Genomic DNA, 21,159 nt, shown 5'->3' on the forward strand with positions numbered 1-21,159 from the left:
CAAAAACCAGCTGTAGTGTGTAGCTGCAGAAATGGAAAAAGGAGGTAACAGGGAGCAGAAAGCAGCCCTGGCTGACGTGACAGCATATACGCTGTATCCTGACCCCACAAGGCAGTTGTCTCCCCTTTGCCCTACAATACTGAAAATGAAGCTCTCCAAGATGAATCCCAGCTCCTCTGCTAGGCACAGAGGGAACAATCTTTCAGAAAAAGGCAGCTTCCTCCAGCCCTCCCAAATGCATTTTCTATGGTCTGTCTAGCTCCTTCAGGCACGGTAGTGCACACCACACTTCCAGTCCTGCAGGAACAGAAGAGACCAAAGTTCTAAGATTGTGTTCCCAGAGCAAATCTGGGTCAGATTAAAGAATTTTGTACCTACTAGCTCCCTTGAGCATGGTGCGGGGAGAAAGATTCCTTGATCAGTAGATAAGGAACTGCAGGAATGAGATTAGTGTTCTTAGTTTGGACTGTTGACAGGGATGCATGTGTACAAAAGAATATGGCTGCCATCAATCACAAGCCCATTCCTCGTTCCAAGACAGAGTCTCTTTATTACAGTGCACTTCTCAGAGAAGTTACAACATGGTTCAAAAACCAAATCCACATTTGGCTTGTATCTGATTCACACTTCACTTCTTCCCCCGCCCCCCTGTAGTATTTTTATAGACGTACATTTTTGAACATGAATATATGAAACTTTTCTATTAAAAAGACATTTCTACTTCATTTTCTCAATAGTCCAAGTAGATTTCAAATGGTTAAAAGACTGACAGACAGTCTCTCCTTCCACTGGGTCCCCCCCCCATTTTTTATTTTTTTTTTAAAAAGAGGCAAAGGAGTAACTGCACATTCTGTTCACTGCAAAGCATTACTATCAATGGAAGAAGAGGGGCACCAGCCTGTTCTTCCACATTGTGACCAAAAGGGACGAGGAGATAGTGGAGACTTCAGGTGAGAAAGGCAAACGCAAGTGGCGGAAGAGTACTTTTGACCCACCCAATGACATCAGACACAGTGCAGCGTTTGCCAAACCACATATGTTTTGCTGAAACTGGAATGGATTTTTTGGACATGAGAATTGCTTACACAGCACTAGCCAGGCTGCTCCAGTCTAGTCTCCATGCATGTCCCCCAAATCCCCTTTATCATTAGATTCCTTTCTCCCACTTGACACCAAATTACTGACGTTCACAGACTGATAGGGTTCCTGCAACAGAGAACCTAAATTGGTAGTTAGAATTGATAACCGTACAAGACATCGCTATCCATTCCAAGGGAGCATAGGATGTTTTGTACAAAGCAGGAGTGGGAGCAGTAATCTCAGAAGCCTCGTTTCCAGCCTGCCGATGGAGATTCTAACGGATACCAGTAACTAAGGTCTTTTGTGAAATAAGTCACTTGGCCTGTCCAGACGTCTGATCCTTCCTCCCAAGCTGAGCTTCTGCCATCCCACAAGAGAGAAATTAGCTAGAGGGGCTAATATATGACTGGAGCTGGCGAAACCTTGATCCAAAGAAGCCCCACAACCCCCCCAAACAAATTACTTTACAATGAGGTATGTTCTACACAGCAGAGTAAATTACACAGTTCCCACCACAGAACACACTGTCTATGCTACTGTTCAACTGAACCAGAAGAGACATCTCGCTCTACAGAAAGTTGTGTGGGTCAGGGGTTTGAAATACTGAGTAACATGCTGGTATATAGTTCCATGGCAACATTCAGAAAGAGTAAAATTATTCTACTGAAAAATGATGAAGGAAGGAGATCAAACCGTACACTGCAACAGACTGCACTGATAACGGGGAAAACACAAAACTCGCACGAGAGAGAACTGCAATGATAACCTGGCATGTAAAACGGAGTTTTCTTGTCCTTCAGTTGCTGAGGGTCCTTTTTCCAATCATGTCCCATCGAACACCCTAAGTTCTGCTTGCTGGTGTAAAAATGCTACGTTCAAAGCTATGGAAGGTAGTGTTTAAAATAGAATACTATTGGTTTTATTTTACAGCATGTTTAAGGCACAGTGTGAGAAAGCTGCTCCCACTCCCAGACGTGCACACCTGTGTGATCTCTCTCTCCCTCTGACACACACACGCACACACACACACAGCAGAGGCTGGCTGGTTCTGATGAGATGCTCAGGGAATTGATCACTTCTGATTTTTGAGCTGGTTGGAGAGCCAGTCCAATCCCTCATAAAGCCCGTCTCCACTGGTGGCACATGTTGCTTGGATGTACCAGTTCCTCTGACGAAGGGAATGCAAGCCAAGTTTGTCGGTGATCTCTGCAGCATTCATAGCATTGGGAAGGTCCTAAAGGGAAGTTTAATCACACAGAATGTTATAACTAAAAATGCTTTGCAGCCACTGAAACACATTAAGATTAAACGTTTAAACTGAAACAAGGCAGGACATTCCAACGCAGTTCTTTAACTAGAGAGCTCTCTGTACACAGTGGAGCCCTGTCAGAACTCCCTAATCCTTGCCAGCTAACTGGGGGGTGGTGGTGTGTGTGGTGTGCACCATAAACAGAAGATAGGCTGCTCAGGACCAGTGTTCCCGCTAAGCTGTGCACCGGTGCTGCAGCTCAGCAGTCAATCAAGTGCCATGCACTTCAGGTGCCCCTCCCCCGCTGCCACACTGCTCCTGCCCTCTGCCTTGGAGCCCCTGGCCAGCTGCTCCTGGGAGCCTCCTGCTTGCTGTGTTGAGCGGGGGGTGGGGGGGGAAGGTTTAAGTCAGGGTGTCCCCCTCCCATGTACTCCATCTCCGCAGAGCCGGGGGGAAGGGATGGGACATGACAGGGCTCAGGAGCAGAATGTGGGACGGAGCTGCTGGCGGCTGCTGTGTCTGTACAAGCAGGCTTCAGACTGGTGAGTGCCAATCTACTTAAAGGGGCAGTGTTCGCACGCGCGTGTGTCTCTAACACGTCACATCCCTCGTCTCTCTCACACAGTCGCAGACACAATCTCTGCCTCTCTTCACACATGCACCGTGTCTCTCTTCACCCCCCCCCCCGTCACTGTCTCAGACAATCTCTCATAGTCACACCCATACCCCCCCATGCCCCCTCTTTCTACACACACCCACCCCCCTCCCAACACATACTTGTATTATTGTTATTGTTACCTCTTGATACTTCCTGCAATGCACACATTCTCTGTAATGTTATTCTTTCGAAGTGCTGCTATTTTAGTGTTTTGGCTGGTCTGTGCATTTCATCATTTCATTTCTCTTATGCTTAAATTTAATCCTTTCAGTAGTGAGTACTAAAATGCCTGTCCTGGCTGGAGTAATTATCCCTATGGTAACTTTTAAAAAAGTATATATTATATCTAGGATTTTTATTTCTACTGGCGGGACACATCACCTCGATATTGGTGCACATAACAAAATTCATTCTGCATACGGATGGAAAAAATTAGAGGGAACATAGGTGGGGTCCTGCATCAGTCTGCTACCTAAACCCAACTTACTTCAAGTGTTTTAGGGACACCTGAAAGGTTTAGATGAAAGTGAAGCAAATAACTGAAGTCTGCTACGATGGGGAGATGAGCCTATGCCTGACTATGAATTTCAGTATAAACAGGTCTGACTTGTCATTTGGATTTGCTGTGCCTGCCACACTAATGAACTAATGACCCCTACATTCCTAAGCAAGTAGGCAAAATGGCTGGAAGAACCAGCGGGAATGTCAGGCAAGTATTGTAAGGCTGGCATGGATTACAAGCAAATTTTAACTGAAGAGTTGAATGTAGTTGGAAGAATCTAATCTAGACATTGACAGCAGGAGTGGGGCAGAGTGACAACAGATCAGCCTTGCAAGAACAACTGAAATTTTACCAGCTCAGGTACAAATACCATTTGCCCACCCTCCTCATGAGGATAATTAAGATGCTAAGGATATTTGCTCCACTAAATTAAGATTTACTCTTCCCAGAAGAGCAAAATTTCAAAAGGCTGAATTACAAGAAGTCCGAAAACATCAATCTCACCTATGCAGGAGTTCTTCCTCCACCCCACCTAATCTCTCCCAGGCAGAGACTGCACCAGGGCTGTGCACTAGCAAGAACTCACAGGGTAGTTCCAGTTTCAGAAGATAACTATTTTCATTCCCCACAGCCAGTTCACTGTCTAGCCTGGAACCTTTTCCTGGTTAGGATCAGAGATTCCAAAGCCAGAAGCAACCATTGTGATCATCTGGTCTGACATCCTGTGTAATACAGGCCCTGGAACTGCTCCACAATAATTCCTTTTGAACCAGAGCAGATCTTGCAGAAGATTTAAAGACTGCCAATGCTGGCAATCACAAGGGCCATCCATGAAGACCTAGAAAAGATAGGGATCAGGAGACATCTCACCTGTTTGTTTACAAACACTAGTAAAACGGCATCCCGGAGCTCGTCTTCTGCCAACATTCTGGTGAGTTCTTCTCTTGCTTCATTCACTCTCTCCCTATCATTGCTGTCCACTACAAAGATTAAGCCTAAGCAGGAGTCAGAGGACAGATGCAATCAGTGTTCAGTAATAACTAGGTCACATAAGAAGGGCCATACGGAGTCAGACCAATGGTCCATCTAGCCAGTATCCTCGGACACTGGCCAGATGCTTCAAAGGGAATGAACAGAACATGGCAATTTCAAGTGATCCACCCCTGCTGTCCAGTCCCAGCTTCTGGCAGTTGAGGGTTTAGGGACACCTGGGGCATGGGGTTGTGTCCCTGACTATCTTGGCTATAGTCACTAGTGGGTCTTCCATCACACTTTGACCTAGTTCACAGAGAAGGAAAAAATTAGCTAACATGTCCTTTCAATTACATAGCCAAAGATTATGAATTTTCACCTTGTGCAAGGCTAATTCCTCAAGCCTCCACTCCTGGTAAAACCCAAGTAAAGTTGGAGTACTGATAATATGTCATCCCAGCTAATCTTATTTTAACCAAAGACCCCAATTTCTGAAAGTGTCAAATTGAAACTGACAATTTCTACCGCAGGCTGCAAGAAAAAGCTAACCCTACTGCCTCTTTGTAGGGCTGTTAAAGTAATGCCTACCCCGGGCCATCACTGTCACAAGCAAAGCCACAGCATCATATGATTCTGGGACACAGTTTTGTCTGGACAACCAACCAGCTATTTGGATCTCCCAATGTTTTTAAGGCCTAGTAAGCAGAGGCCGTCTAAAACCATCACTGAACAAACTGCCTGTTTTCTCAGCAGTGCGTCTTAGAGTAAGCTAAGGAGTAGAGTCTCTGTGCACAGGACTGTAAAACGTGCCTGGCTCACTGCAGTCCAGCAACTTGCTCTGCAGAGCCAACACCTAAACTCCAACACCTCCACCTTGGTTTGAGCTTGTTTCCAGAGCGAGGTGCTAAAATTCAGCAGAGGGCATCCAGCATCAACTGCATGTGGATCCTTTTCAAGGCGTCCACCCCCACAGTCGCTGCACAAATAAAAGCATTTCTTAAATAGGCCATTTTGGAGGTGTGGGCTGTATCGCAGGAAACCCTTCACTAAATTACCGGGGACTTACACAAAAGGCTCTATCCAGGCTCTGAACTGCCATGTCAGTCACATTGATTTAACTGTGTGTGCGGCAGGTAAGAGTGGTTTCAAAAAGTGCTTTAAAACAGAAACCTTAACTATGGAGACCATAGCAGCCACTCCACAACTAGGTAAAGAATTAAACAGTGGCACAGAGGGAGAAGTGAAAGACAAGATATAAGACTGACGTTTGTTGGCTTAGAGAAGCCATGGCCGAGGCCTGAACAGTCACATGCACAAGGCTGACAGCATTTAGCCAAGTGACAGTCACAGTACGTATGCGGTTTAAATATGTGCACTTACCTTGTGTGTTCTGGAAATAGTGTCGCCAGAGGGGTCTGATTTTGTCTTGGCCACCCACATCCCAGACTGTGAAGCTTATGTTTTTGTATTCTACAGTCTCCACATTGAAACCTGCATGGGAAGAAAGTCAGAGAACTTAGGAAGGAAGAATCCCATGCACCACTACAGACTGAGGACTGGCTGGCTAAGCAGCAGTTCTGCAGAAGAGGACCTGAGAATTACAGTGGATGAGAAGCTGGCTATGAGTCAGCAGTGTGCCCTTGTTGCCAAGAAGGCCAACGGCATATTGGGCTGCATTAGTAGGAGCATTGCCAGCAGACTGAGGGACGTGATTATTCCCCTCTACTCATCACTGGTGAGGCCATATCTGGAGTACTGCATCCAGTTTTGGACCCCCCTGCCCCACTCAGAAGGGATGTGGGCAAATTGGAGAGAGTCCAGCAGAGGGCAATGAAAATGATTAGGGGGCTGGGGCACATGACTTACGAGGAGAAGCTGAAGGAACTGGGCTTGTTTAGTCTGCAGAAGAGAAGAATGAGGAGGGATTTGATAGCAGCCTTCAACTACCCGAAGGGGGGTTCCAAAGAGGATGGAGCTCAGTTGTTCAGTGGTGGCAGATGACAGAACAAGAAGCAATGGTCTCAAGTTGCAGTGGGGGAGGTCTAGGTTGGATATTAGGAAACACTATTTCACTAGGAAGGTGGTGAAGAACTGGAATGGGTTACCTAGGGAGGTGGTGCTGGAATCTCCCTGCTTAGAGGTTTTTAAGGCCCGGCTTGATAAAGCCCTGGCTGGGATGATTTAGTTGGGGTTGGTCCTGTTTTGAGCAGGGGATTGGACTAGATGACCTCCTGAGGTCTCTTCCAATGCTAATAGTCTATGAAATGATCACTTAGATGGTCATAAGTGTGTTTTTGGTGTATTACTTATGAATTTCAAAATGTTTGTTGTGGGAGTATTTATCATCAGTTACATTTTCACTGTCACTGCCGGACTTCTGAAATGATTTTTTATTGCTCAACATAATCAACCATCCTAGGGGAAGATTTCCTCTTCAAAAAGTACAGTTTTATTAGGACTTTATGAATTTTAACATTAAATTTTTTTTCCCCAAGCTGTTTGGTATGTTGCTAGAGAAAGGGTGTTAGATAGATTTATATAATCCTTATGATTTATTATTTCCCCTATCAAACTGGGTTTAGAATAAGTTATATATTTAAACAGTGAGACAAACGGCTGTAGGAGGAATCTTTCATTAACCTTTAAAACAAAAACCCTGTACTGAGTAATAGAGTGACTAAAAAAAAAACAAACCACAACATTTTGTTTCGATGGTCTAGGTTAGACGAAGGGAATTGAACACTTATTTGCAATATCTACAGCTTCATCTGCCGGTCCCATCAGCAGAGCTGTAACTAAACAGACAAATTACCTGAGTGTATTTAAAGAAAACAAAAACGAAAACGAAAACCCATCACCCAGATAAACCATGGAGGAGTTCATAAGCATGAAGAGCAAATTCCAGCCAGACTCCATAGATGAAAAGTGTGTTTGGTTCATTCATGGAACAATTTTTCCCTTTAGTCTTGTTTTAGAACAAACATTTAATTGACATGATTCAATCATTATGACCAGGCTACACTCCACCTGGCAGAGCTGGAAGGTTGCTGGATACACTGAGAAGGAAGTGTGCAAAACATGTTAATAGGAAATTTGTTAATCTGAATCTTGATGGGTGGAGCAATGTACACAATAACCCAGTAATATGTGTGGCAACAGAAGATGGGGTTGTTTCTATAAGATAAACAACTGATACATCAGGAAGTGCCCACATAGCAGATTTAGTAGTGAAAGCTATAACTAACTGAACAAAAATTCAAACGTCAAGTGCATAGCTTTGTCATGCTGCAAATGTAGCAAAGAGGAAAAGAAATCTAGACGAAGAGAATGAAGGGAACCTGAAACTTATAATAAAAAGGGTGCTGTGCTCATTTGATGCATCTTTTAAAGTTAAGAACAAGTCCAGGAATAAAGGAAAACATTTTTGAAACTGAAAAACACTTCCACTTTGCTTCAGCTTCCCTGGAGAGAGGAGGATCCAAACTCATTCTCTTCCAAGATGTATGATGGAATTCAGTGAGTGACTTTTGAGCTATTTATTAAGAACTGGCCTATTCTAATAATTTGCGAAGAAAATGGAGACAAAAAGAGGAAACTATTGCAGCCAAAGTAGTCAACATTGGGCTAAAGAGAAATGCAGAAGATATGCTGAATAGCCTGAAACCTATTTCCATAGCCCGGAACAAACTGCAGAAAGATTGCTACTCTGCTGCTGATGCTGTTGAAATTTGCAAAGAACTTCAAGAGCCAGTGAAGAAAGACAGAGGCACCAACAGAGTTAAGCAGCAGGCAATAAAGAAGCAGGTGGATCATGCATTTGCTCCACCTCATTTAGATGCCTAGCTGCTGCAGAAGAACCTGCTGCTATGACATGGGCATCTAATAATCACCTCTGTCATACCAACCATAACAGAGATCAGGGCTAGAGGGGACCATTCAAGCAGTAGGTGTTGGCTGATGTTTTAAAAAAGTCACACCACTGAACTGGTGGAAGTCACTAGCTAAGCACCTGGAACCAGAGTTTGTTGAAGGGCTAAACCAGCTTCTGACAGCAATTGCCTCTTTTGTAAGCACAGAACGAATTTTTTTTTTTTTTTTATTTAGATTAATTCATTCAAAGTTGAGAAATCAACTGGGAGATGAAAAAACAAGAAAGCTTGTATCTCTTCCAGACTACAAATGAAAATAAGGAGGGGATGAGATCTGGTTGTTTTAAATTTTGAAGAACAGCCTAAATAACTTAGGAGATGGTTGTCTCATTTCCAAAACATTTAATGTTGTTTTGTTTAATAAATTGTATATGCTGTTGTGTGTTTAATAAAATTCCAGTTGCCGTCCTAATGCTGCTTGACAAAAATCATGAGGAAAGTTAATTATCTAATAAGCAGTATATCATTTACCATTTTCTAACATACTAAAATTGTATAATTAATAAGAAGCTGAAAATATTAAGCTATATAATTGCTTAAATAAATGTATACAGGGTACCCTCCTACGTAGCAAAAAGATTTACCAAATCTTGTGTAAAGGCTCTATTTAGTTGTACATCAACATGTTTTAATGATTATATAAACCAGTGAGAATGCACCTTTCTTTGAAAAATAAAGGAAGTACAACTGGAAAAGGTGATTAAAATTGATGCTTTCCACTTGGTGATTTAAATTGCCTTGTTTTAAAATCAATCCACCCTGGCCCAAGGTAGGGATGTAAATATTGGTTAAAAACGTTCACCGGTTAAATGATTAAAATTATATCATTTAACTGGTTAACTGATGTCATTCCATGGCAGGCCAGAGTGGGGCAGCAGGGGCTAGGGTCCTGCTGAGACCAGGGCCCCGCCAGGCTGCACACCGTGGCCTGGGTTGCTCTGGCCTGGCTTCCCTGGGCTGTGCCCGTGCTCCGTGGCTCCCGCATGGGATAACGGTTAAGGTCCGGTTAACAGTAAGCCTAATGCTTACCAGTTAACCTTTTACATCCCTAGCCCAAGGTTAGGGTCTGTGACAGAATTGGGAACAGAACCCATATCTCCCATTTCCTAATCCCCAGTCTGAACCATTAGACCATATTGCCTCTTTGTAAATTTCAGTCCATGCATCCCATTAATCAAACAAACATTTAACAACAGTGTTAGGACAAGAGGTTTTCTGCTCCTTTTAGAATCAGGGATCATTACAGTGAAGTTAGAGAAGTGCTTTAACTCTCTACTCTAATACCAGGTTCTTCTGGCCACTCTCAACCCACACTACATGACCTGTTATAAGGCACAACAGTGCTCACAAACTGGTGCGTCAGAAAGTCCTTGTGAATCACTGATTACGTTCCCTTACTGCACACATCTAATGGAGTCCGTATATTAGTAAAACCTACCTATTGTTGGGATGGTGGTCACAATTTCCCCCAGCTTAAGTTTGTAAAGGATGGTGGTTTTTCCTGCTGCATCCAGACCTACCATGAGAATTCGCATTTCTTTCTTCCCAAAGAGGTTTTTAAACAGTTTTTCAAAGACGTTCCCCATTGTAGTTGGTTATGTTCTCTGTTAAGAAAAAAAAAAAGATTGATTTAGCACCTCCCCATGCCTGTGTTGTGCAAGAGTGAATCTCTGTATAGGTGTCCCATCTAAGGAGAATTCCTGCTTACATGCAATCCCAGAATGATTCTTAACCACCAAATACAGATTCACAGGATTAATGATTGCATATCTTCTCCACCCCCGCTGTATTAGGAAGAGTGCCTGAGACATAAGCCCTTGTATGAGGCAGGACTTGCTCACAGAATTTGGCAAGAACAGGGCTGATATTGCAGAAATACACATTCCTAAAGAAGTGCTAGTCAGAGTACTCATGCAAACACAGCCCGATATCAAGTGGTACCAGAACACCCCCGATATCAAGGATGGTACAAAAACATTCCCAAAGGATAAAAGGAACACACTGACCCCTCCTAAAAGAGAAGGTCAGGATGACAGTATATAGAGATGTTTTGATCGAACATGTACAAGATGATGGGTGAGAACTATCGATGTAAGGAGTCAGTAACTATGTCAAAGGAGCAGTACTAACTTGTTTGTATCAGCTTATAAAAATGTGTCTCTGGCCAGCTGAGGGGGGCAGTGGAAAGTCCTGAGATTCACTATGCTGTGTCCATTGTCACAGGCATACAGGTCTTAGTATCCTCGTAGAGTCTGCCAGGTGCTGCTATTACCGTGTTTCGTCAACAGTAAACCTGGCCAGGTGCCTTCACTTAAAACCGAGTCTATGGATTTACCGGGCAGTTTAACTGATGTCTGCGCGGAGCTGAGACAGCACAAAGAACACATCTGCAGCCAATATCTAACCACACCCGCAATGGGTCTGCTCATTGCCTTATTAGATTGAAAACAGGTGCACAGCACCCTGCCTGTAAAGCAGTGAACGGCCACGTACAGCCACTGTATTCAACTACCATAAGGAAAAAGCTGAGCAAATGCAGGGTTTTAATCACTGGTTGATTTCAACATACAATTTCTGCTCAACCAAGTGAGAGCACATATTATGCGTGTGTGTGTTTAATTCAGAACACTAGAATAAGGGGGAAGATCTAAGGCTCCTCTTGAGTGATCAGCTGAGGCTTGTGCTGCAAAATGTAGGTACGCCTTGGAATTAAACATCTCCCTTCCCCCGCTGCACCACAGAGTATGTTGTGACCCTATTTGCATGTGTTTTCAGAGAGCTTCCTAAAAAGTTTCAAACTACATTCCTACTCATTGCAATACCGCAAGAGTCAGCTTCGGGAGTCCCAGCGGAGAGGGGATTCCAGGAACCATGCGTTTCTCCACTATGTATTCAGACAAGATTAGCAGCTGTCCCAGGCAGTCAGTAGTAACGGACATTTCAGAGTGCTAATCAAACTGATTTTTATTCAAACTAACCCCCTTGGCAACTCTATGCATAGCAGCTTGGTATGATAGGGAATGAGCATTAATGTTCTAGCCTGAAAGCTGTGATTTCCAGGCCTTCATGGGTAGTGCATGACTAGTATTTTGAACTCTGGAGACAATGAAAGATCACTCTTTGGGGACTGAGAAAGGACAATGGTGAATGAAACCAAGGCAGATGACTCAGGGCTTTCTGCAGAGCTAGAATCTGGTGGTTTAGTCTGCCACAAGAGGAGGGTCCTGCAGTATTCAGAGAAATCAAGCATGGCTGGCAGGAGAGGTAAGGCTTAGTAGATGAAAACAGAAAATCTACTGTTTGGGATGCTATTGATTCTGAAGGGAGAGAGGGAGAAAGCAAGGAAAGGGAAAAGCGGTAGATCCTCATCTGGCTTGTAACTTGGCTGCTAGCTCAAACTAAACTAAACTAAACCTCATGTTACATTTTGGAGTGTGCATCCCACCCGAGACTGGGAGAAACTACAAAATCCACCAGGTACAAATTAAAACTCTGACAAAAACATGACCCGTAGGAGGAAGAGCAGCCAGGGGAAACGGTCAGGCAGGTGGCAATGGGCCTACAGCCTCTCACTGTATCTGGCTAATTTAGCCAGATACAAACTCAAGTTATCACCCAACTGAAACACTGATCATCTCAGCTTGATTCCTAGTAGGTCAAGAGCCCATATCACAAGCAGCCACCAGAACTGGAACCCTGGGCAGGCTCAGCCTAAAATCCAATCAGCAAATGATCAGGCTCATGTAACTCCTCATGATCATCCCCCTCTTGGTATAGGAGGCAGCACAATGCAGGGCAGTTACTGCCAGTGCTGTTCCAGGTTTAGTGCATGGAGGGCACCAGCCTTTTGCTTTATAAAACAACCCTCCATAGGAGACTAAAGTCAGCATCCATCTGACAAGTGCAACTGACTACAGTCTAAGAGAAACTGAACAGTAGCACAAGCAGGTGCTGTAGGTGGGACTGTAAGTCTGAGCTCTAGATGAGCTCATGTAAGGGGGAGACAGCAATCCAGTTTATGATGAATCAGAATGAAGACCAAGATGGCTTGAAAACAAGTAGCTATTCATGCAAGTTAGAATGCTATCAAAAGGGGAAGCCATATTAAGGATGAAAATATAAAATAAACCCATAAAACTAAAGACATTGTTAGAGGATGTTGTGGCACCTTGACTTTGCAAAGTCTAATCATTGCATTCTAGGGGTGCTATTACCAGTACCTACAGCAGGAGAGAGACCACTACCGGATGTGTGTCCATGCTTTACAAAGGAGGTTGCCAAACTCTGCACAAATTCTACTCCTTAGCTGACCTGGAGATGAACTCCTACCAAAAGAAGGCTGTTTGTTCTCCAGGATGGTTCTGGACCGCCCCTCTGCTTACAAAACCATAACCATATTATGACCCAAATAGCTAGTTGGTTCTCCAGTTGGTTGGCCTCAACAATACATGGCAATGAGTTCTACGCCCTAATGTGTGGTGTGGAAAAGTGTCTGATAGATTCATGATTTTTAAGGCCAGTAGGGGCCATTAGGATCATCTGGTCCAGGGGTTCTCAAACTAGGGGTTGAGACCCCTCAGGGGGTTGCAAGGTTATTATGCAGGAGGGTCCATGAGCTGTCAGCCTCCACCCTAAATCCCACTTCACCTCCAGCATTTATAATAGTGTTAAACACCTATACATAAAAGAAGTGTTTAATTTATAAGGGGGATCCGCCCTCAGACTTGCTATGTGAAAGGGGTCACCAGTACAAAAGTTTGAGAAGCACCGAGCTAATTTGACCTCCTGTTTGACACAGGCTGTAAAACATCCTACAGTAATTCCTGCATCAAGCCAATCTGAAATCTGAAAATGTTGGGTTCATTTTGGGGCACTCTTAGCTATTCCCTTGGACCAGACGCTTGCAGGGAGGCTGCCGCAGCAGCTAGCTGCCAGTGAGACAGAGTGCCAATAAATGAACAGCAGCTGTTGCTGAGAAGAGCAAGCAAGTGAAGGAGAAAGTCTCGGGGGGCGGGGTGGGGGGGGGGAAAAAAGAGACTCTCCTCCACTTCTCCAGAAACTTTGTAGGAGCAGCAGAGCTTGATTGTGAGCTATTGGCAGCTTCCATTCTGGTTTGTAGTTCATGGCTTTTGAGTACATCCCAACCCCGGGACTCTGCATTCCCCCTCCACAGCTCATGCTGGGCCCTTACGGGGGAAAAAAATTCCTCTTCACACAAACAGAAGCTTGGACTATATTTATCAGGCCAAGGACCAATACTCATCTATCCCCAGCAGCTGGCTCAACAAGGAAGAGTAGCAGAGACTATCCCTTAGTTTAGAGACTATTTAATACTTTTAAGCAAGTTAGGATGAGCCAAAAAGCATTCAAGTTTTTGATTTTCTACAAAGACACTTTTTGGTGGAACCCATTCTTTAAAAGGAGCACTGAGTTACTGTCCCAAATTAGTAAGACCTCAGACACTGGAGTGCTAATGTTCTGTACCACCAAAATCCCACTGTGATCTGTGCACAACGTAAGGCGGTTACTGGTCTTTCATAACTGTTGTTCTTAGAGCTGTGTTGCTCGTGGCTATTCCAAGTAGGTGTGTGCGGGCCGCATGCCTAGGAGCCAGAAGGTTTTTTCCCCCATGGTATCTGTCAGGTTGGTCCAGGCACCCCCTGGAGTTGTGCCCTCATGGTGCTGCATATTGGGCCCTGTCGATCCACTGCCTCTTCAGTTGCTTCTTGCTGGCACGGCTCCGACAGCGGGGAGGCAGGTGGGTCTTGGAATGGCCGTGAGCAACACATCTTGAAGAACAGTTACTGAAGGTAAGTAACGATCCTTTCTTCAAGTAGGTAACTCCCAAGCAGACTGCAGGAGGAGGGATCGCATCACACTGAATCGCCGATTGAAGCACCACCCTGCCGAATGCTGCATAATCCCAGGCTTGTTGAGTGATGGCATAATGTGAGGTGAACGTGTGAATCGACGACCATGTCATGGCTCTGCAAATCTCCTGTATAGGGACATGTGCCAGGAATACAGCCGAGGAGGCCTGCACCCTCGTGGACTGCATTGACAGCACATGGGCTGGTACACAGAATGTTCAAATGCAGAACGTGATCCACAATGAAATTCTCTGCAATGAAACCAAGAGGCCCTTCATCCTGTCCGCTATTACGATAAAGAGTTGGTTTGATTTACGAAATGGGTTTGTCCTTTTGATATAGAAAGCCAATTCCCATCTGATGTCTAGGGAATGAAGCCTTTGCTCCCGGCTGTTGGCATGTGGCTCAGGGTAGAACACTGGGAGGAAAACGTCCTGGCTTGTTTGAAACTGAAATACGACCTTAGGCAGAAAGGCTGGATGAGGCCACAACTGGGCCTTGTCCTTACAGAACACTCTATATGGAGGTTCAGATGTCAAGGCCTTGAGCTCAGACACCCTCCTGGCTGAAGTTATCATGACTAGGAATGCCACATTCCATGAGAGGCAGAGGAGCGAGCATGTTGCTGTGGGCTCAAAGAGGGCCCTATTAGCCTGGAAAGCACCAGCTTAAGGTCCCATGCCAGTACTGGATGGTGAACTTGAGTATAACCTATCTATACTTGGGAAAAGCAGCCCACCATCAGACTAGCAAAGACTGATTGACCGCCAACTGCTGGGTGGAATGCAGAGATTGCTGCCAGGTGAACCTTTAAGGACAACGCTGCCAGACCTAGCTTCTTTAAGTACAACAGATAGTCCAAGATGAAGGGTATTGATGCTTGCATCGGAGACGTACCCTTTACATTGCCCAAATTGAAAATCTCTTCTACTTGGCCAAGTATACCGCTCCAGTGGATGGTTTTCTGCTGCTGAGGAAGACCTCTCAAACGGGTTCTGAGCACGCCAACTCCATGGGGTTTAGCCATGAAGCTTCCATGCCGTAAAGGGGAGAGACTCAAGACTGGGATGCTGGAGTTGGCTGTGGTTCTGAGTGACTAGGTCCAGCACCAGTGGCAGGGGGATCAGAGTGACTACCGACAGTTCTAGGAGTGTTGTATACCAGTGCTGGTAGGGCCAGGCTGGAGTTATCAGTATGATGGACACTCTTTCCCTTCTGACCTTGAGCAGGACCTTGTGAATGAGCAGGAAGTGCGGGAACACATGTAACAGGTGGTCCTTCCAGGGAAGGAGAAATGCGTCCGCGATTCAGCCTGGGCTGTGATTCAGGAAGGAGCAAAACTGCTGACACTTCCTGTTGAGTCTCATGTGAATGGGGAACTCCACACTGTTGAAGATGCTGTTCACAACATCCAGACGAATGGACCATTTGTGGCTCTGGAAGGATCTGCTGAGATGGTCTGCCAGCTCGTTCTGGGATCCCAGAAGGTAAGATGCCTCTAGGTGTATTGAGGGGGCTATGCAGAAGTCAGCTCGAGGACTTCCTGACATAGGGTGGAGCATGCTCCTCTCCTGTCTGTTCATATAAAATATTGCCTTTGTATTGTCTGTCATGACTGATAATACATCTGCCCGCCAGATGGGATTGGAACGTTTCACAGGCTAGGCAAAACGCTCTCCGCTCCCTGACATTGATGTGAAGTGAGAGCTCTGCTTGGGACCAGAGGCCTTGAGACCTGAGGGCCCCTAGATGTGATCCCCACCTGAACACTGATGTGTCCATGACTAGAGACATTGAGGGCCGAGGCCTGGAGAAGGACACTTCTCCGTATACTGCTTGAGGGTTGAGCCGCCACAGAAGAGACTCAGTAACCAGAGGAGGAAGTGAAACTAATCTTGTCCAGGCTGTCTGTTTGGCTGGTAGCCCTCCCCTCAACCCTTTGAAATCCTACACATTTTCGAAATCCCTTACCCAATTGTCCAGCTTGGCTAGCTGCTCTCCACTGTTGTGTGCAACTGCCCAGCCAACCATGCCAGCTACACACTCCAGCCTGGAGTAGACAGAAGATATTGGATCTTCTTGGACCAAGGGGAGAAGAACCTCTGCAGGCACAGCTGTTGACCAGCTGTAGAAATGTGGACATCTACGAGCAGAGTGCAGAAGGGGGTATGACAGGGAGCAGCAGCAATGCCATGTGAAAGTGAAGGAGCTGCAGCAGGCAGACCACAAGACCACAGAGGCCAACAGTCAATCTGGTGCCAAGGTGCAGAACTGTCACTTTTACAAAGAACTGCCTGCCATATTTGGTGGACTCACCACAACTCTGCACACCACCGTAGATACCTCCAAGGATCCTGAGACACAGACATGCCATAAGGCAGGACCTGTTTGCAACTCTACCTCAGTCCAGTCAGTTGAGCATGGGCAAGACCAGTGCAGGGGAAGGAACCTCAGGTAAGTATGTGAGTGCATTTCCCATTACAATAATGTATTGATGGTGCCCCAAACTTAGCAGGACACCGTTATTACCTTTTCACTAATTTACTCATACTGGAAGAGGTAGTGGTACAAAGAGACAGAACTGTTATTTGCTTTTCATTCCTCTGGAGAACTGGAGAGTGGTGTTGGGGGGAGGAAGTCATGAAGAACAGTTTATGTACACAGGGATATCCTGAATGAACCTCAATGAAACTTTCATGGAGGTACTGTGCAATCCTCTGCCAACGGTTTCTAGGGATGGCAGCCTTATTTCTTCCTCTGCAGTGGGTCACTTTCCCACACCAATCGGAGCAGCACCATTGCAGTAAACAGGTTAGCAGTGTACGGGCCCAGATGGCTTCAGGATGCCGGCAGCAGCTGTGCTCTGTTCCTTTGTTACCCTCAGGAGTGAGATATGAGCTAAAACCACCACTGCCTGTGGAAAACAGTGCTCGTATTCAGTGCATTGCCCTACACTCAATTTCATGCAACCGAGCAATTCTCTCGTTTCCCTCACCCCTAGCAGGCCATAATCACCATGGCTGGCGCTGTGAAGTTCAAATAAGCATGTCTTGTTAAAAACTTCAGAGGAACAATGGGAGGGAGTTCTGAACCTTAACTTTTGCCTTCTGTTGAGACTATATTGACAATGGTACCTGTGTATTTTACCTGCCACTACTGCTGTTGTGACCTTGAGGGGTTCCGCCTCTACACCCACAGAACGCCTAAGCCAGATAAGGAGAGGAAAGAAGAGGACTTGGGATGACATGTTCAGCGAGATACCACAAGCCAGTGCTACATCAGACCATGAACAGAGGGCCTGGAGGCAGTGGTGAGCTGGAGCCAGTTCGCACGAACTGGTTGTTGAATTTTGAAGCCAGTTTAGAACTGGTTGTTAAAGGGGTGGGCAAACTGTCCTTTCTGTCCCGCCTGAGCTCTTGGCTGGGGAAGCGCCCCTAAGAATTTTTACTCACCCAGCGGCACTCCAGGCCTTTGGTGGCGGGTCCTTTACTTGCTCCGGGCCTTCGGCAGCGGGTCCTTCAGTGCTGCCGAAGACTCGGAGCAAGTGAAGGAACCGGTTCTTCAGCTTCTGGCAGCTCATCACTGCCTGGAGGGTGAATACTGCACACTATATGGAGGAGGAAAGGACAGACAGGAGAAAGGCCCAGGAAAAAGAGAGGGAGATGCACCAGGACATAACAGGTCTTCACCAGCAAGCACAGATGTTGCAGACTCTTGTGGACCTACAGGTTCATCAATCCTGAGCTCACCTTCCTTTGCAGTCTATGGAGAACTCCATGTTAGCACCTCACGCCACTCCCCACCTCGCACCATTCTACATGGGATACAGGGCTGCATCTCTACCCCTATCACTCCATGCAGGGGGACAGGCAGGACAACTACAGCTCCACATACAGCAACCGTAGCTCTCCCAGGTCAGTGTATGTGTAGCTAAAATGGACATGAATATTCTTTCCCCTTGTTAAGTTACATGTCTTAGTATCCTTATAGAGTCTGCTATTACTGTGCTTCATCAACAATAAACCTGGCTGGGTGCCTTCGTACCTTAGTGGTCATTGGGCAGTTCACTCAAGGTCTGCTGTGCTAAATGTCTGTGTAGAGCTGGGACAGCACACAGGAAAAACACGCAGCCAAACATCTGACCACAGTCTTCTGACTTTTGCCTTCTGTTGAGACTATATTTGTTACTGCTGGTAGTTATGGGTAGTTGGGTACCCATAACTACCAGCAGTAACAAAGTTAAAAGAAAAGGAGTACTTGTGGCACCTTAGAAACTAACAAATTTATCTGAGCATAAGCTTTCATGAGCTACAGCATGCATCTGATGAAGTGAGCTGTAGCTCACGAAAGCTTATGCTCAAATAAATTTGTTAGTCTCTAAGGTGCCACAAGTCCTCCTTTTTTTTTTTTTTGCAGACACGGACTAACATGGCTGGTACTCTGAAACCGGAAAGTAAGTTAAAACAGACTATTGTGCATACAGCTTCTATACTGCGATAGAAGCTGGCTTCACATGTGAATCTCTCTACGAGAGCAAGTGCTTTGTTAGGGCCACCTTTGCAATACATCAGTCATATTTGTGCTTCTCCCTAGTCTCAACTGGCTACTTTTTGAACCCCCTGCCTTAGAATTGAAGTAATAGTGACGGGAAAGGTTGGGTTAAGTCCAGCCCCTAGACACTAGTGTAGGATTGTTGTTCCTAACATCACAACTCATCAAATTTATGAAACTTGGGTATCCAGGGAATTCAAGACCTAAGCAAACCTGAAGAGAGACAGCATTAGAAGAGAAACCAGAGAACACCCAGGGAAGGTTAGGCTTGCTACAGTAGTTTCCCATGTGTCTAAAAAGGTAAAAACATATTATGTACAGCTGTAATGTTAGTATACTGGGCCAAATTAAAAAACTTAAGTTGGCTGGGTTGCAAGGTCAAGCACTCAAAAATTAGGAACTGCCAGATTTCCTGTCAACCATGCAATCTTGATTGCAAGCCATAGCGTCTGCATAATGGCAGTCTCATTACATGGTTATATAGGTTTCAGAGTAGCAGCCGTGTCAGTCTGTATCCGTAAAAAGAAAAAGGAGGACTTGTGGCACCTTAGAGCCTAACCAAAGTATTAGAGCACTTATGCGCTAATAAATTTGTTAGTCTCTAAGTTGCTCTAATAAGGCAGCCGATGAAGTGAGCTGTAGCTCACGAAAGCTCACGCTCAAATAAACTGGTTAGTCTCTAAGGTGCCACAAGTCCTCCTGTTCTTTTTACATGGTTATATACATCACATACTGGACCTAGGGTGACCGGATGGCCCGATTTTACAGGGACAGTCACGATTTTTGGGTCTTTCTTATCTAGGCTCCTGTTCCCCCCGCCCCATCCCAGTTTTTCACATCTGCGGTCTGGTCACCCCCGCTCTCCTGCCGGGCCAGGAGCGACGCCAAGCGAGCGGCAGAAGGCTGCGCCCAGCAGCGCGAGTCCGGCCGCTGCCTGGACGTTGGCAGAGTCACAGCTGCAGTCACTTCGAGCAGAGACGCTGCTGGCGACCTCCGGGGACCGCGCGAAGGGAACCCGCCTCCCGCGGCGAGAAGACCCGCAACCAGCCTCTGGAGCCCCGCTCGGCGGGCGGCGACCCCAGGGCTGGACGGGGCGGCGCACTCGGCCCGGAGCGAACGGCAGGCGCCCGCGGACAAACAGGCCTCGCGAGGGACCAGCGGCGCTGGACTGAGCGGCCCGGCGGCCCGACGCCCCCGGACCCGGCTGCCCGCCGCCCCCGGCCCGCTGGGCTCGGAGGCCGCCCCGGCCGGGCTGAGTCCCGGCTCCCCGCGCAGGCCGCTCCCGGGCCGGTGGGGCAGGATCCCCGCCCGGGGCCGGCCCGCCCGGACACCGCAGCGCCCCACCGGCGGGACCCGGCCCCGCGCCTCGCTTACCCCGCGAGCCCCGGCTCCGTCCGCTCCAGCAACGAAATGGCGACGGCGGGGGGCGGGGCAAGGGGCGGCTAAACCCCGCCTACTTGCTCCCCTCTACCAATAGAAAGTGAGACGGGCAAGGTCAGCCAATCAGAGAAGCGCCAACCGCCAGAGGCAGGGCAGAACCAGCCGGCAGGCGCACAGCCAGTAAAGGAAACGCCGCTACTTCCACGTGACTCTCTTCCGGCTTCACATTTTTAACCCGTCACCACGGCGAGCTCGCCGCGATTTATCCAATGGGCACGCAGCAGGGGAGGCGGTACCAACCAATGGCGGCTGCGTTCTGAGCGGATTGGCCAATGCCTGGGGCCGGCGGGCGGGGCCAGGCGCGGGCTGTATTTAAGGGCTCTCCCGGCGCTGCTGCGCTATAATTAGCGCTTCGGGTGGGAGCGCGTGTGCTGGGGGCGGGGCTCGTGGCCGGGCCGGGCCGGGCCTTGTGGCCTAGGCCAGGCCCTGGCAGTGCGGGGGTGGGGCTGAGGCCGTGGGCACCTGAGGGCTCGGGGGTCGCGCTGCAGGGGGTGGGGCTGTCGCCCCCTCAGGCCCATGGCTCCTGGGGCGGCTGGAGCCTGGGGTGCCAGGCTGCGTTGTGGTCTGTGCGGGGTGGGTCCCAGCATGAGCCAGAGGCGCACCCTGACCCCTAGCACAGGCTGCCTCATGCCCAGCGAGCCTTAGCAGTGGCCTACGGAGACTTCCAGCTGCAGGGCAGGATGCTGCGTCTTGCCCCAAGGGCCCCTTCTCCTGAAGACAGCAGGTCCCAGCTCGCAGTACTGTGCCTTGCGAGGAGCAGCCGCTTCAGCCCCGAGATGGAGCCCAGCTGTATTAATGGCCACGATGCTCAAGCTGGAGTATCCTGTACAATTAACTGTGTGTGTCTGGGTTACGCTCTAAGCAGCCCAGTCTCTCTTGGTACTCTCATGGAGCCAGAATTCATCCTG

The 21,159-nt window shown here is 47.2% G+C and overlaps 1 protein-coding gene across 1 annotated transcript; it reads right to left on the reverse strand.

Annotated features, from left to right (window-relative positions):
* Positions 1–617: 617 nt before the first annotated feature.
* On the reverse strand, positions 618–20,325 carry LOC141978439 (ADP-ribosylation factor 2). Its single transcript, XM_074940535.1, has 5 exons — positions 20,186–20,325; positions 9,829–9,994; positions 5,842–5,952; positions 4,360–4,484; positions 618–2,314 (listed from the first exon to the last, which is right to left on the reverse strand). The coding sequence occupies exons 2-5, from the start codon at positions 9,974–9,976 to the stop codon at positions 2,153–2,155; spliced, it is 546 nt and encodes a 181-aa protein (XP_074796636.1). The 5' UTR covers positions 9,977–9,994; positions 20,186–20,325; the 3' UTR covers positions 618–2,152.
* Positions 20,326–21,159: the final 834 nt, after the last annotated feature.

The sequence above is a fragment of the Natator depressus genome, chromosome 27, assembly GCF_965152275.1.
Source record: "Natator depressus isolate rNatDep1 chromosome 27, rNatDep2.hap1, whole genome shotgun sequence".
Classification (NCBI taxonomy): Eukaryota; Metazoa; Chordata; order Testudines; family Cheloniidae; genus Natator; species Natator depressus.

Bases quoted from the DNA above. Each gene is read 5' to 3' on its own strand.
- LOC141978439 (XM_074940535.1), bottom strand. From the start codon at position 9,976: ATGGGGAACGTCTTTGAAAAACTGTTTAAAAACCTCTTTGGGAAGAAA. The intron at 5,953-9,828 runs GTAGGTTTTACT...CTTCCCATGCAG, and splicing joins GACCACCATCCCAACAATAG to GTTTCAATGTGGAGACTGTA. The intron at 2,315-4,359 runs GTGAGATGTCTC...ACTTCCCTTTAG, and splicing joins TAGTGTTTGTAAACAAACAG to GACCTTCCCAATGCTATGAA.